The sequence below is a fragment of the Callorhinus ursinus genome, unplaced genomic scaffold, assembly GCF_003265705.2.
Source record: "Callorhinus ursinus isolate GAN/ISIS: 27379988/994484 unplaced genomic scaffold, GSC_fseal_2.0 scaffold4, whole genome shotgun sequence".
Lineage (NCBI taxonomy): Eukaryota > Metazoa > Chordata > Mammalia > Carnivora > Otariidae > Callorhinus > Callorhinus ursinus.
The window spans coordinates 80771849-80787999 of record NW_027397066.1 but is presented as its reverse complement, the minus strand read 5'-3'; the positions used below and the strand labels follow the sequence as shown (position 1 = coordinate 80787999).

The following is a 16151-nucleotide window of genomic DNA, read 5'->3' as shown; positions in this document are numbered from 1 at the left end:
GCTCTTTTCCACTCATGTCTCTGGTATTCCGTTTTCTAGTGAATACCAGGCCTGGCTGTATAGGGGCAGGTACTGTGCCCTTTCCTACACTAAAAGGCAGCATTAAACAGTATTTATAACTTTGGTTTTACTCAAGAGTCTACCTAATTATTATTCTTCATAATGTCAATGACTTTGAAGCACATACATGTCCCCAACCCTTCTTTTAAAAAAAAAACTTTAAAAATTTCTATTTTTCCAGGTTTATTGAGATAAAAGTGACAAAATTATAAGATATTTAAAGAGCACAACATGATGATTCGATATGCATATACGTTGTGAAGGAATTTCCCACCCTTGAGTTAACACATCCATCACCTCACGTAGACCTTCCTGTGTGTGACATCATTTCCGTTCCCTTAGCAGAAGCTCAGTTTTACAAGACGGTATTACCAACTGTAGTCACGGTGTTTACATTAGATCCTCGGACCTTATTCATCTTACAGCTTGTACCCTTTTGCTAACTTTTTTTCTATTTCCCCCAGACGCTGGCAACCACTTTTTTACTCTGTTTCTATGAGTTCAATTTATTTATTTAGATTCCACATGTAAATGATACTCTGTGGTATTTATCTTCTCTGGCTTATTTTACTTTGCATAATGCCCTCCAGGTTCATCCATGTTGTTGCAAATGACAAGATTTCCTTCTTTTCTAAGGTTGAATTGATATTCCATTGAATATACATACCACGTTTTCTTTACTGAACCCTTCTGAATGCCTAATTTTAATCAAGGTGATTATGGTATTTTTCTGTCAAAGGCTGTTACTCAGATTTTAGACAGGAGTATTTCTCAGCCTGGTAAAGTGACAAAAGAATCGGTTGAAAACTTTATTTGTATTTGTGTTAGTAAAAACATGGCATTTGTCCTTATACTTAACACCCTTTCTTTCTTTCTTTCTTTCTTTCAGTTTTTGGGAATAGCATTTCTTGGAATTGGACTGTGGGCGTGGAATGAAAAAGTAAGTTGAATATCATGAAAATGCACCCATTTTGGTTGTTAGAGGTTGCACATTGTACTACATGTTGTCTCCTTTTCCTCTTTGACAACGGCAGAGTATAAAGAAACATTCTTTAATGAAAGAAAGTGTTCTTGGAAGATAATGTCATATTTCTAAGGCTCGTTAGAATGAAGACTAAATCAGTCATTATATCAAAATAATTACAAAAGTAACAATACATGTGCATAACAGAGATCTTGTGTTGAAATTGTATCAGTTAGCTGGAGATAACCTATTTTTGTGGAACATTTCCTCGCTCTGGCACAAGAATTTCATTAATGCTTATAAATATCACTAAACCACCTGCAGCCTTCTCTCTCTCTCTTTTTTAACCCTTTAGAAAATTAGTCAAGCCATAAAGATGATTTTTCTTTTCAGTATGAGCACTATGTAATAAGCTATTAGCATGTCGTATGAAGGAAGCTGGATATAATTCATGTTTGAAAATCAGATGAACTTCACGTTAATACTAAAGAATGTGAATACTTGTCTGCTGATTGAAAGTATTCAGGAATGTTAAATTTATGAGCAAATACAATATACGGTATTTATGATTACAATATTTATGTAGTTCTGAGTAAATACAATATTTCCTAGGAAATATTTCCTCAACATTTCCTAGGAAATAATCTGGAAATATGGAGTAGCATATTCTAGGCTTCGATGAAGATACAATGTTCTGGACAGTTGATGCTCTAAACAGCACGCTCATGACCCGACCACCCTGTGTCCACTTCTCTGCCTTACTTCCCATCTGCACCTTTTAATTGTTTCTTGACAAGAGGCCGGGCACTGGAATTCAAAAATTAACATGAACTCCTTTTTTCTTCCTTCTTTGGGAGTTGAATCATTGACAGGACTTTATCTCCCACCTTGCAGGAGTGAGGGAGTGTATGGATGGGTGAAAACTCACAAACACAGAGATTAGCTTCAGTTTTCCCAGAAGACCCGTCTGTTATCCCTTCGGTACTTCTTCCTTTGACCTTGACCATGGCCTGAAGCCAAGAGTTTTTGTGAGATATTCTATGCAGTAGGAGAGCAAAACTAAGAAAGCCCAGCAAACAAAAGCCCCTCAGATGCCAGTAGGAATTTCTACAAGTAAAAAAATAAATAAATGTTCAGATTGCGTCAAATAAAACTCAAAGTAAATCCTGAGTTTTGAAAGTGAACCACCCTCTATTTATAAAATACTTCTACGGAATGTAAAATGTTTTATAGAAAACCAACCACCTGCCGGCCACATTCTGAAGGCATTGAAGGCCTTCAGAGGGCAGTGAAGAAGGGAGACAAGGTCCCCAAACAGACATAATTTCTTTTTCTTTTTTTTTTTTTTTTTTTATTTATTTGAGAGAGAGAGAATGAGAGATAGCATGAGAGAGGGAAGAGGGTCAGAGGGAGAAGCAGACTCCCTGCTGAGCAAGGAGCCCGATGTGGGACTCGATCCCGGGACTCCAGGATCATGACCTGAGCTGAAAGCAGTCGCTTAACCAACTGAGCCACCCAGGCGCCCCAAACAGACATAATTTCATCTCTAGAAACTTTTATGTTGAGTACTTGTCATCTTTTGGATTATGATTTGCTTCTGCGAATCAGTCCCCTAGTAGGCTCGTAGATTTGTGTTGGTGGAATCTCAGAAATGTTACTTTTAGAAGCCTTCTGATTGGTTAATGCCGGGTAACACAGCTTTTTATAATCCTCCTTTAATAAGAGTCTTCCATCTGATTTGAAAAGATGTTGGAAGGCATTAAATGAACTAACCGTCTTTGGTAACAATAAACAGACCATTGGTAATTTTGAAGGTTTTTTTTTTTTTTTCTCTTTGTGAAATATAATTACCTTCTTGTTTCATCAGTTGCCCCAAAGGTCTCTTCTGTGATAAAATCATAAAATTCTAAAGCTGACAGTGTCACACAAATATCAGACCAAGGGGGTGCTGTGGTCTTTGGGTGGGGGGGAAATAGCAGTCCCCTCTTTGTCAAGGCCACTACCAATAAGTGGAAAGTTTCCTTGGGGAGCTGAAGTTACTTGGCCAATCACCCAGCTACCGTGTAGCAGAATTCTGTGAGCCAGGACCAGGTGGAGGTAGCAGAGGGTAAAGGACATGTAGGAACCCAGTTTGGTGCACACTGGCCGTATCTCCGCACCCCCGCACTCCCCCACCCCTCAGCATGGGGACACACTGGTGAATGATGCAGAGTCCCTGCATCTGTGGGGCCCTGACAATGAGCAGTTAACTAGCTGAGGACTTCTTTTTTTTTTTTTTTTTTGATATTTTTTTTTTTTATTTGAGAGAGAGAGAATGAGAGATAGAGAGCACAAGAGGGAAGAGGGTCAGAGGGAGAAGCAGACTCCCCGCTGAGCAGGGAGCCCGATGCGGGACTCAATCCCGGGACTCCAGGATCATGACCTGAGCCGAAGGCAGTCGCTTAACCAACTGAGCCACCCAGGCGCCCGCTGAGGACTTCTTACAACCTTGGATGCCACACTCTGATGCTGGCCACCAAGGTGTCTCTAACTGCAATGGACTTGCACTGGTCCCCCTGCTTCCTCAAGAGAATTCTTTAAGATGTATGTCAGATGATTTCACTTCTCTGCTCCAGTCAGCTGATTCTCCATAGCTCGCGGCAAAACGTAAAGTTGATAGAGTCCCCTTTGGGCCCTTGCCCCAACACTGAGACCTTTTTCCTGCTTTAATGGCATCTCTGCCTCTGCCCTCACTGACGCTGCTCTAGACACCGTCCCCCCAGAAGTCTCAAGGGACATTTGTTTCCCTCCTGCTCTGAGCGCTCCTTGCCTAGCTCTCACCAAGCTTTGCTCCTTCTCCTCCAAGGTTGGCTCAAATGATCTGCCCGTGGAACCTATATGACCACCCACCTCTCCACTTTGGACCTGCTTCCTCACACTCATGTCCACGTGACATGCTGTTTCCCATCATCAGACCTTTCATGGCATGTCCTCAGCATCTTGAACGGTGCCTGACACAGACAGACTCTAGGGAAATGTGTTTTCCAAGAAGTAAATTCAAGAAGAGGGGTGAACAATAAATCAAGGTCCCAGAGAAGGTGCAGTGGGGTTGGATGGGGGTGCCCAGGGAAGAAACACATGGGGCTGGGGTGGGGGGAGAGCAGGCCAGTGGGAAAGGGGGACAGAGAAGGGCAGCAGCCTTCCCCACGGCGGTCTGCAGGCTCTCTTCCCCTTGGCCTTCACACCCCTACTTCTGGGGTACCTTAGGACACTGGGCGCAGGGTGGGCACTGAGCAGGCCCTGCACTGCTCCCATCCCGGCAGGACTGGCACCTGTAATGCGGGGCCATGGAACCCGAGGCGACGCTATGGGTAGTCACCACGCCGCACTGGCGGGCTGCCCCTCCTGCTGAACCTCCTCTCCCCACGACCCCCTTCCTCTGACCCTGTCTTCCTGTGACCGCCTCCTACTGACCCATGCCCCTTGACAGCCCCCCCCCCAAAAAAAAAACCCCACCTGTGTTCAGGTACTGGTGAGTGCTGCTGAGAAAGATAAGGTGTAGTTAGTGGTAGGAGAAGGGGTCTTTTTTAGAGAAGAGTAGTGGGGAACGGTCTCCCTGTGGAGGTGGCATTGGGGCAAGACCTGGAGGAAGTAGGCAGGATCTGTGGGGCGCTAGGACAACGGCCTTCCAGGCAGAGGGAATAGCGAGTGTGGTGGCCGTGAGTCAGGGCCTTGGGCATTCCAAGGAACAGGAAGTAGGCCAAGCGGGCTGGAAGGGAGAGGCAAGGGCAAGGAGGAGGAGGAGATGTGGCGAGAGGGGCAGGCAGAGGTCAGAGCAGGCAGGGTCATGCAGAAGTTTGGATGAGAGGAAGGCACCACAGCACTCTGGGTTTTGATAAGGGACTGTCCTGATCTGGCTTTTTTTTTTTTTTTTAAGGATCTGGCTTTTAAGATTGCTCTCTGGTGGTTGTACGGAATAGGAGCACAGGTTTGGGGCTGAACAGACCTGAGTTCCAGTGCTGCTCCTTCTGGGCAACTGTGTTAACTTCTCTGAGATGCCCTTTCCTCGTGTGCGCCACAGGGAGACAGTAATGTCTCCGCTAGGATTGTCGTGAGGATTAAATGAGATGGTCCCCTGGAAGTGCCGGTACAAAGTCAATGCTTCCTGTGTTCAGAGCCGCCTCCCCGGACACGGGACTACAGCGCGCTGCTTCCGCCTGGGGAGGGACACAGTGGTGGCCTCGGAAGCGGCCTCGGATTGTAGGAGTGTTCAGACTTTGGTCCACAGACCAGAGAATGGGTTTTGTTCTGTGGTCTCTGAAGGAGGATATGATCTGCATGGGTCACCTCGGTGACTGCAAAGGCAACTCTGTTGAACCCCCTTTGGGTTAACTTCGCAACTGGACCAGGCCTCTGAGGGGGTGAAATTCTGAGGTGAACCAGATTTGGCCAAGGGTGGTGGGCAGCATGCTCCTCCTGGGCCGATAACACCAGCCAGTGAATCGGTAGTGTCCCCCCGCCCACCTAGTAGAGATGTGGGGACGTTTACGTGACGGAACACCTAGAGTTGGATAATCTCCAAACTGGGTCACACCTGGAAGGGTCAGATTTCCTTAACAGACTAGGCTTTACACATTTTTATGTGAAGTACAGAAACATTCGAGATAAAAAGTATTACCCCCCCATACATAACTTAATACCAGGCTGAGCCTTAAACCTAAGACTAATATTGCCTTTGTCTTTTATTTTTCTATTTTTTTTTTAAGATTTTATTAATTTATTTGACATAGAGTGAGTGAGCACAAGCGGAGCAGGGAGCCCGATGCGGGGCTCGACCCCAGGACCTGGAATCATGACCTGAGCCGAAGGCAGACGCTTAGCGACCGGGCCACCCAGGCGTCCCTACCATTGACTTTTAGACATAATTAAATAATCCATTTTATGTAAATTCCGAATCGACTGTGCAGATGCAAAGGATGACTGTGTCTCCAGGGGAAACTGGTTTATGTGCAGTTTTTCAGAAATCATAGGATCTGCTGTTTTAGAAGGAACATTAACAATTTGTAGCATGAATCACCTCTATAACAGGCTTGGCAGCATCCAGCCATAATCAGTGCTCTCTAAAATAGCATTTATTGAACACATAGCACAGGACAGGGTTTGTGCTGGACTCTGGGGATAGAATTCCTCGGGGAATTTACAGTCTGGGAAGGGTGTGCATGTATGTGTGTGTGTGTGTGTGTGTGTGCATACACACACACATATATATACACACGCACACATATATACACACACATATACACACACAGATACATACACACACAGATATACACACATATATACACACACAGATATACACACACACACATATACACACATACACACAGATGTACACATACACACATATACACACATACGCACATATACACATACAGATATACACACATACGCACATATATACACACATACACATATATACACACAGATATACACACATATACATACACATATACACACACAGATATACACACATATATACACATACATACACACACATATACACACATATATATACACACAGATATACACACAGATATATACACACACATATACACACAGATACACACAAATATATATACACACATACATATACACACATATACACACATACACACATACACACATATACACACATACACACACATACACATATATACACACATATACACACACACATATATACACACACATATACACACATACACACGTACACATATACATATACACACAGATATATACACATACACATATACACACATATACACACATACACAAATACGCACATACGCGCACACACATACGCACAAACACATACATATACGCACACACACACACATACACACATGTACACACACATACATAAACTAATACATTGTAATAAATGCTAATTGGGGAGTGTATATAAATTCAGCAATTCTTGTGGCAAACCACTCACCACTTCTGTCTCTTTGGGTTACTCTTAGTGTTTTAAAGACCTTCCTTTTACTAAAGTAGAATCCTGTTCTACTAGTTTTTACTTATTTTTGTAGATCAACCCTATCGGATCCCACAGAGCAAGTCCTTCTGCATGTGGCCCTTAAGGTATTCGGGGTGGAGGCCTGGTTTCTTCTGAGCTTCCCAGCTAAACATCTGCTTCTCTCTGGGGGGGGGGGGGCGTCCCTTTACCATCTTGGTTTTGCTCCTCTGACCTTTTTCTAGCGTGTCCCCTGTACTGTTGAGAGAGTGTTTTGGGGACCAGAGAGGGTATGACTGGATTATGTCCCTTCTCTCATCTGTTGTCAGTGTAGCTTGAGATCCCCCTGTTGATGAGGGAGACTCACAAGTTGGTCTCAGATCCAGCTAAGTGTACCCTTTCCACCTCATGTCCGGCTGATTCTTCGGAATCAAATGCAAGACTCCATGTGCCCAGTTGTCATCCAACACATTCTGCATTCCGCTGAGCTTGGTTTTAGCTGTACATTTGGATCAAGCTTCTCCCTCAATTCTTTCTTCTAATAAGGGCTTCCTTTAGCTCCTCGCCCCCTGGGTGCCATCTGGGGATTTTCTGATTCGGTAGGTCTGGGGTGGACACTGGGATGCTCTATTTTCACAAGCCTCCTAGATTGTTCTGATTGCAGTCAAGTTTAGTTATCACTGATAAAAGCCATTGATATGTTGAGTAGGCTAAGGACAGAGCCCAGCGACATGTCCCTGGAAATTTCCTTTGAGGTTGACACTCATTCACTTATATGTGCCCTTGGATGTCATCAGTCAAGCAGTTTCTAATCCATCTACTTGTCGTTACATCAGACTGTTTTTCTGTTGCTTATTTTTGTAGACAGACTATATCCTTCACTTTATCTCTAATTAACCAGCCTAGAAACTTAGTTGAACCTGGTACTTTCTTACTGAACCCATACTAGGTCCTGGAGCACATCATTTTTTCTCACCCAAGAACTCAGAAACCCTGTCAGTAAAGCAAGGGCTAAGGCACGGTTTATCATTTCCCCCTTCTAGAAATGCTTTCCTCCCTTGGCTTCTGAGATGCCACACATTCCCAGTTTTCCTGCCTCACAGGCAATGCCTTCTCATACTCCTTTGCCCCAGGCTTGGTCCTGAGACATCTTCCCTGTCTTCACTCAGGCTCTAGGCAATCTCATCCAAGCTTGGGCCTTCAAACGCCATCTGTCACTGATGCCTTCCAAGTTGAGATCTTTGATGCAGCCCTTATTGGAACTCTCCAGACTTGTGTAGCCAGTAGCTTACCCAATATCTCCACTTAAATGTCCAATGGCCTCTGAAACTTAATCCAAAACAACACTCCTGATTCCTCTCCTCAAACCTGTTCTTCCCAAATGTAGTAAATGGTAACCCTGTCCTTCCACTTGCTCAGGTACTCTTGACCCTCTTCCTTCTTTTCTTCTCATACCACGTTCAGTCCATTAGTAAACACTGTCAACTCTGCCTTGAGAAAATGTGGGGAATCTCATTTCTTCTCATCGCCTCCACTGCTCCACCCTGATCTAAGCTGCGCCCACATCTTGCCTGCATTAGCACAGAAGCCTTTGGTTGTTTCCCCGGCCTCGACTCTTGTTCCCCTACTCATACCCCAGGCGTATCTCCATGAAGCAGCCAGAGTGATCCTTTTAAGATGTATGATAGAGTGACTAGTATTAAAAAAAAAAACAAACAAACAAATATTGGGTGTGGAGAAAAGGGAACCCTTGTGCCTTGTTGGTAGGAATGCAGATTGGTGCAGCCACTATGGAAAATAGTATGGAGCTTCCTCAAAAAATTAAAAATAGAAATACTCTATGACCTAGCAATTCCACTGCTGGATATTGATCCAAGAACACAGAAACACTAATTTGAAAAGATATACGCAGCATGTTCATTGCAGCATTATTTACAGTATCAAGAATATGGAAGCAACCCAAGTGCCCATTGACAGATGAAAGGATAAAGAAGATGTGGTGTATATCTTATATAATGGAATATGACTCAACTGTAAAAAAGAATGAAATCTTACCATGTGTGACATGGATGAACCTAGAGAGTATTCTGCTAAGTGAAGTAAGACAGAGAGGTATGCCTGGGTGGCTCAGTCGGTCGAGCATCTGCCTTTGGCTCAGGACATGATCCCGGGGTCCTGGGATCGAGCCCTGCATCCAGCTCCCTGCTCGGCGGGGAGCCTGCTTCTCCCTCTCCCTCTACAGCTCCCCTTGCTTGTGCACTCTCTCTCTCTGTCAAATAAATAAATAAAATCTTAAAAGAGAAAGACAAATGCCCTATAATTTCACTTAATATGTGGAATCTACGAAAATAAAACAAACAGACTCCTAAATACAGAGAACAAACCGGTGGTTAGAGGGGTACAAGTGGGGGAATGAGTGAGACAGGTGAAGGGCAGTAAGAGGCACCAACTTCCAGTTATAAGTCACAGGGATGAAAAGTACAGCATGGGGAACATTGTCAATAATATTGTAATAACTGTCTGTATTATGATGGTAACTAGACTTTTTTGGTGATCATTTTGTCATGTATATAAATGATGAATCGCTATTTGTATACCTGAAACTAATATAATATTTAATGTCAACTAAAATTAAAAAAAAAAGAGACAGATGTTATCACTTCTCTGCTCCAAACCTTCCAGTGAGCCCAATGAGCTTATCGTCTCACTCGAGATAGCCCCATTACTTACCTCACATTCCACCTGCGCCCTTCCCCGCTGCTGTAGTCCTCACTGACCCCACATTACTGTTTCTCCAAAATCTCAAACATAACTCCCCCCACCGCACACCCGTCCCCCGCCCTTTGCCCTTGCTCCTCCCCTACCTGGTAGGCTGTCCCCCAGAGATCCACTTTGGCATTTTTCTTTACTTTCTGATCTCTGTTCAAATGTCAGCTCTGTCCACAGGCCTTCCTGGCCTATTTAAAGTCACCATTGTCACCCCACCCCACCCCCAGCCTTTCTCCCCCATTCCCTGTGTTTTCCTCCTACATGTTTTCATAGGATTGAGCATTTCCACGCCAGCAAGTGCATTGCTCTCACGCCCTACTAGAAAAAGCAGCTTTGTGAGGGCAAACAAACAAACAAACAAACAAAAAAACCCGACAGCATTGACTGGCACCTAGTTGGTGTTCAAAAAAATACTGCCTTCTAAAACAGTGAACGAGCAAACAAATGATGAAAGCATTCTTTCAAACCGTGGCGATTTTGTGGCCTGTGGCGTTCAGTTGGAGAGGTGTGAAGTGGCCTCAGATCTCTCGGCGGCCGGCGGTGTGGACAGGTGTTACAGCCTGAGAGCAAGCAGAATTACACGTGGCTCTGATGTCCAATTTGATAGTGGGACAGTGTTACAAACAACAGCACAGCCGTTAATTTGGGATGTCAGGAAAAAAAATAACCGTTTATTCCTGGCATAAAAATGGGAATCAATATATGATGGTCCTGTTTTGTGGGGAAATGAGGGGTGCCTTTCCTTCTCCATTTTGCCCACCACGTAGGCTGGTTACGCAGTGTTCGGCCCGCGGCGGGCGGCAGAGTGCTGCGTCGCTGGCTAGCGCAGGTCGGGGCCGGGAGGAGCCTGCACTTTTCCGAGTAGGAAGAGTGTCCATCGCTGGCCAGGCCCCGTGGCTCCTCCTGCCCCCCACCCCGCCAACCCGGCTGGCTCGCGGGGCCTGAAAACCCCGTGCGGCCGGGGCCTGTCTTCTGCGCCCTTTTGCGCTCCCTTCGGGCTGCGTGCTGCCCCCGCCGCAGATGCCGAGATGTCTGTGAGCAAGTGACCGAGAACATGTGGAGGAGCTTTATATACCGGAGAGACGGCACGGGAAAAAACAGCTCTTCCTGAAGGGGTTTCGTTTTCACTTCCGTGATCTGTGGACCCCTGGGGTTACACTTTCAGAGAAGGATGACCTGTTCTTTCGGAGGTGGGGAAACTGAGGCCCAGAGAGGTGACACGGGAAGTCTGGCCGCTCCCCGCAGGCCCTGCCCTCCGATGCGCTGGCGGGGCCCTGGCTCCGTGGGGAGCGGGCTGGAAGGAAAGTCGGTGGCCGTCCTGAGCCCACCGGGGGAATGCGAGTTAGACCAGCTCTGACCTGCACTGCTTTTCTCTGCGGCTTTCCCGGGGACGGACAAGGAGGATTCTCTCTCCTGGAGGCTTTCCCCTGACCGCTGTCTCGCTGTGAGTCTCCCTTCAGAACCTTCCTAGTTGCTTCTTGTCACAGTCCGTTGACAAGATTGTTTTCCAAGACTCACCTTGGAAAAACTGCCCCAATTTTCCCAGGAAGGAAAATCTGAGACCGTGAGACTCAGTGATCCGGGCCATTCATAGTGGTGGCGGTCAAGTTTCCATAGCCAGACGGTGGCGGTAGGCGGAGGGGGTTCCCCAGACAACTGGAACAGAACACTGCATGCTTTGGCTTTGAAACTACTTTAAGGAGCTGTTTCTGAGATGCCGAAAATCCTTCTTTGCAGATAGCATTTCATTGCCCAAAATGTAGTAAGTTTGTCCGCCTCTCTCTCTCTCTGTTACCCAAGTAATTCTCTCGACTTTTCTGTTGTAGCCAAAAATCTGAAAACCGAGCAGCTTTCGCTCAGTAGCTGCAAAGTTAGCATGTGAGCTGATGTGTTGTAACCAGTATGTCCAACAAACACATGAGATGTATCAAAAACCTTTTTCTTTGTGTGTGTCTGTGTAAACTTTTTTCAGAGTGATTTCTCAGGAATGAAAATTCAGGTGGGTCAAAAATTCCATGACTTTGTTGTTCACTCTACCATAGTCCTCCTCTCATTCGGAGGCACAAGTCCAGGCCCGGATGAGGTGGAGAGTAATCAAAACTCCAAACCTGGCTTTGTGTTCCAGTGTTCTCCCTCGCCCAGCTGCCTCTGCCTTGGGCCCCTGAGGAGGGGAGCAGGGTGAGGCCTTTGCCCCCGGCTTCCTCCTGTCACCCCTCCCCCACTCACCAGATGCTCCTCTGCCCACTTCCTGCCAGAGCTCAAGTGGGGGTGGGGCTGTGCTCTTGGGACCTGGCGGATGGGGAAGGGGACCATAGCTTGGTCTTTTTGAGGCTTCCCTGCTGAGTCCCTCTGTCTGGTGGTTCCCTTGAGTTCAGTGGCTCTCTGTTCTAGGCGGTTGCCTGGTTCCCCTGCTCAGACCTGGCCAGCGCCCTCAGCCCGCACTCCTCTGCACTCTGCCTTCTGAGGTTTCCTGTTCTCAGCCCCCAGCTGCCTCTCCCTGGACACATTCATCTGGGGGTGAGGCCAGTGCCACCAAGAACAGCCCTCGCCTGCCCTAGAGCCTGCCTGTCTCCCTGGATCTCCAGGATGGAGTCAGAGCCCAGCCCACAGGCTCCTTCCTGGGCAGTCTGGCCCTCACCAGGGTGTCTCAGAGCTCCCCCAGTAGGGCCCTTGAAACCGGTTCCTCCCTAGGTTTGAGGTAAAAAGCAAGCTGCTGGGGAGTGGTTTTGCACAGCACAGCAACTGCTTTCTCTAGAGAAAGGAAATTCTCTCCTTCACTTCTCCCCTTGGTATCCACTTGAGTTCTCTGAGGTGCGCCAGGGAAAGAAGTGCCTCTTGGCCTGTGGGGGTGTGGTGGTGGGGGGAGGCTTTTGTCTCCTACACACGTTGGTTTTCAGATAGTGATCAGGGAAGTCCAGGGTAAGAATATGTTACGTATCTTTCCTAAAATTTTAGGCACAGATATATGATGTCACGTTGAAAATAAGAATCTTCTTGCCCACTGCTGTTTGCCTTTTTCAGACCGTAGGGCATCATGGGGCTAGGTGGGCAGTAGATCGGTCTGGGGTCAGTTGCCCTGGGCTCGAACCCGGCTCTGGCACGTTCTCAGCTGGTGAGCTGGCAGAGAGCTCCGTCCGAGTCTGTTTCCTGCTGTGGACAGCGGTCCTGCCCGGTGCGCTTATTGTGAGGGTGAATCAATCCAGGTAGCCCAGTGCCAGGCAGAACACGTGCTCAGTAGTGTAGCTCTTGTGTCCCTTTTCTAAGCCCACCTGGATCACCCCAGAGCCGACCAGCTGCTTCCGTAACATCCACCTGCTGCCCAGGTTTCGAGCTTTCTAAGTATGCAAATGACCGGGGCCGTCCTCTGCTCAGAATGCCCTCTCCTTCAAACCCAGCTCCACCCTGCCGACGTTAGCCTGCTTTCACCACTTGTGGCACTCACGCGTAGACCCGTCCATGAGCCAGATCTTGTCCCTTTGTCTCTGCACTTGGGGACATCGCCTTCTGCGCCTCCGCTGTGCTGCCCAGCACCCTACTCACCTGTCTCCCCACTAGACTAGCTCCTGAAGGTATCACAGGGCCTTCACTCCGAACACCCATGACACACACAGTACCTGTCACCTCTCGGGTGATCCCTGGGATAACTGAATGACTTCTATCTCTGGGGCCCTAGAATACAGTGATCACCTGCCACTAGGCTGTTTGCTTTTTTTTTTTCCACTTCAGTTTGCGGGGGGAGGGGCACCATGATCAGAGCGTCTATTCTATATTTGGGTTTAAACTTTATACTTAGGACCGTTCCTGGGTTTGTATTCCATCATCAGAACATGCATGTGAAAGCATCTGGGGAGTGGCCTGGCAACAGGCTGGATTTCTGAAAAGTGACACTTTTGCCTGTGGCTTGTTTCCCTGATGAGGGAGGCAGTCCCTCACTCCGGGATGGCGTTTCTAGCCTGTGAGTGGCACCAGTGGGTGGGACCTGGCGCAGCTGGCTGCCCCGCCAACTGCTTGATTGCAGGATTTTATGGAGGCCTGAAAGATGACTGTCTCTCCTCCTCTCCCTCTCCCCAAAGCCATTTTTTCAAAAAGATTTTATTTAGTTATTTTGAGAGAGTGCGTGCGAGAGAAAATGCACCTGTGAGAGAGCGGGCGGAGGGGCACAGGGGAGAGAGTCTCCAGTGGACTCCCTGCTGAGTGCACAACTCTGTTGGGCTCCATCTCTTGACCTTGAGATCATGACCTGAGCCGAAATCAAGAGTTGGATGCTCAACCGAATAGCCGCCCAGGTGCCCCATGGTCATGGTCATTTTTAAGCTGTAAGAAGGGATTACTTAAATTTCACCAATGACTTTTTTTGACAAGAAAAACTAGGAAACCACATGCCTTTAAGGCAGCTGGCCTTCCTTTAACCTTGCGTCTCTTCTCCAGGCCCTCAGTCCTGCTGCGCCCACAACCGTACACCCCCCTGGACTGCTCAGGTTCTTTACCTTCCAAGTCCTCTCTCTGGACTCTGCCACAGTTCCTTAGGCAAATGGCTGTTTTGGGGTTGGCAGAGTGGCTTTGCTTTGCAAAGCAAAGAGATCTCTGATGAGTGTTAAAGGAGCAGGTTTCTCTGCGGCCTTGTGGTTGCAGCTTGGTCTTCTTGTGGACAGGTCTTCCTGTTGAAAGCTGCATCTCTAATTCTCCAGGACGCACGCGCGCACACAGACACACACACACGCACACGCGCACACACACACACCCGCCCAATCTCAGGAGCTCATTTTCTTTACAGTGTTCTGTCTTGTCATCCCAAGTAGGGAAATGCTTCTCTCCTTTTTACTCTAGGAAAGCTGCTGCAAGTTCTACCCCAGTAGGATCTGGTTTATGGGGGCGGGGTGGTGGTGGTTATCAGGACCCAGTCCCATAAATCTCAAAGGGGTCCATCTGGCCTGGCTGTGGGTGCACATTCCATGTGCCTGTCTCTTTGTTTCTCATCCAGCAATTGGAAGGAATGTGCTTATATATGCCAAAGCAGAAGAGTCCCAGACCTTAGGGGCTTATTAATGCTATTTTTGCATTTCTTTTCTGTGTGGGTTGAGAGAAGAAACTGAAGCTTGCCAGGTGGCACACAGGGGACTCTCTGAGCTGGTGGTGGAAAAAACCACAGACACTCCTGAGGTTTATTGGTTTGAAACCCTTCTGGAGCTTTGTTTGCCTTTTCATTTCTGCACGTGCATAGAAGCCTTTTCCAAGAAGAAATAGTTATACTCAGAACATACTCATTTATTGCAGAAGCATGGGTGAGAATCTGCTTCAATTTCAGAGCTAGTTGAATGAATGAGGTGCTGAGGAGGAAGAGGTTGGAGGGAAGGTGGGCTGGTTTTTCACATTCTTACCAAGACATAATAGTGTTCACCAGACCACTGATGATGATATCCCACAGGAAGGAGGACGTGGTCAAGTATATCTGGAATGTCACTGTGGAGCAGTGAATCTTCGACGACCGGTACACCAGTTGTCTCCTTGGCAGCAGAGGCCTGCTTTCCCTGGTTCAGGGTGCCACCATCTTGGCAACATGGCTGCTGACTGCTCAGTGTGCTCATCACTGTTGATGCTCATCACTGTTGACTCACTTCTCGCTGCTCTTTTCTCCACTGCACCACTTCTGTGTACTCTTAGCTTCTACCCACTCGTGGCTTCTGCCTACTCGTAGCTTTTGCTTACTCAGGGCTTCTCTCTTCCGCCTTTACTTGGAGTGTCTTTAGGTGACTTTCCATTCCCCAGCAAAGAAGATCTGATTGGCAAGTCAATTACTGCCACCTCTGTTAGGCATGTCATCAGATATGGTCGTGGCTTTCCTTAAAAGGGTGAGGCAGAACAAGTACCAGAGCAAGATGGATTCCTCTTTAGTGCAGTTGGGTTAGATGCCCCTCCTGTGTTGCTTCAGTAGCATCTGATGTCTTCTTCTTGGCCCAATAGGATAGTGATGATAATGAGAATGGTGATAAATTTTCATTGAATTCTGCTTTTGCACCAAGCACTTAGCATAGTGTTTGGATTTACTTGAATTATTTCCTTCATCCTCATGACGTGGGGGACCACTTCACTGATGTGGAAATTGAGACTTAGGCAGGTTTGGTGACTTGCCCAAGATCACAGAGGTAGTAGGTCATGGAACTGGGATTCTGGACGAGGTGTCTGTTAAGATGATCTCTTAAAGGCTGTGGACTGATATGCCAAGAGCTAGCTGTCGAAAAGCCAATTTGTGGAATGGCTGATTTGCTGAATGTATTTGTTGTTTTTCAACTTTTTAATGGTTGGTTGGTATTCCTTTTGTCTTTGGAGCGGCACTTTACATTATGGTCAGTGTGTTTCTGCCTCTGC

General features: G+C 47.0%; 1 protein-coding gene across 9 annotated transcripts in view; it reads left to right on the top strand.

Moving 5' to 3' along the window:
- TSPAN5 (tetraspanin 5) overlaps positions 1-16151 on the top strand; it is a 169045-nt gene that overhangs the window by 134710 nt on the left and 18184 nt on the right. For all 9 annotated transcript variants that reach the window (XM_073892000.1, XM_073892003.1, XM_073892006.1 and 6 more), the window contains one exon: positions 950-1000. In XM_073892000.1, coding sequence (XP_073748101.1) covers positions 950-1000 — 51 coding nt within the window. The remainder of the gene's footprint in view (positions 1-949; positions 1001-16151) is intronic.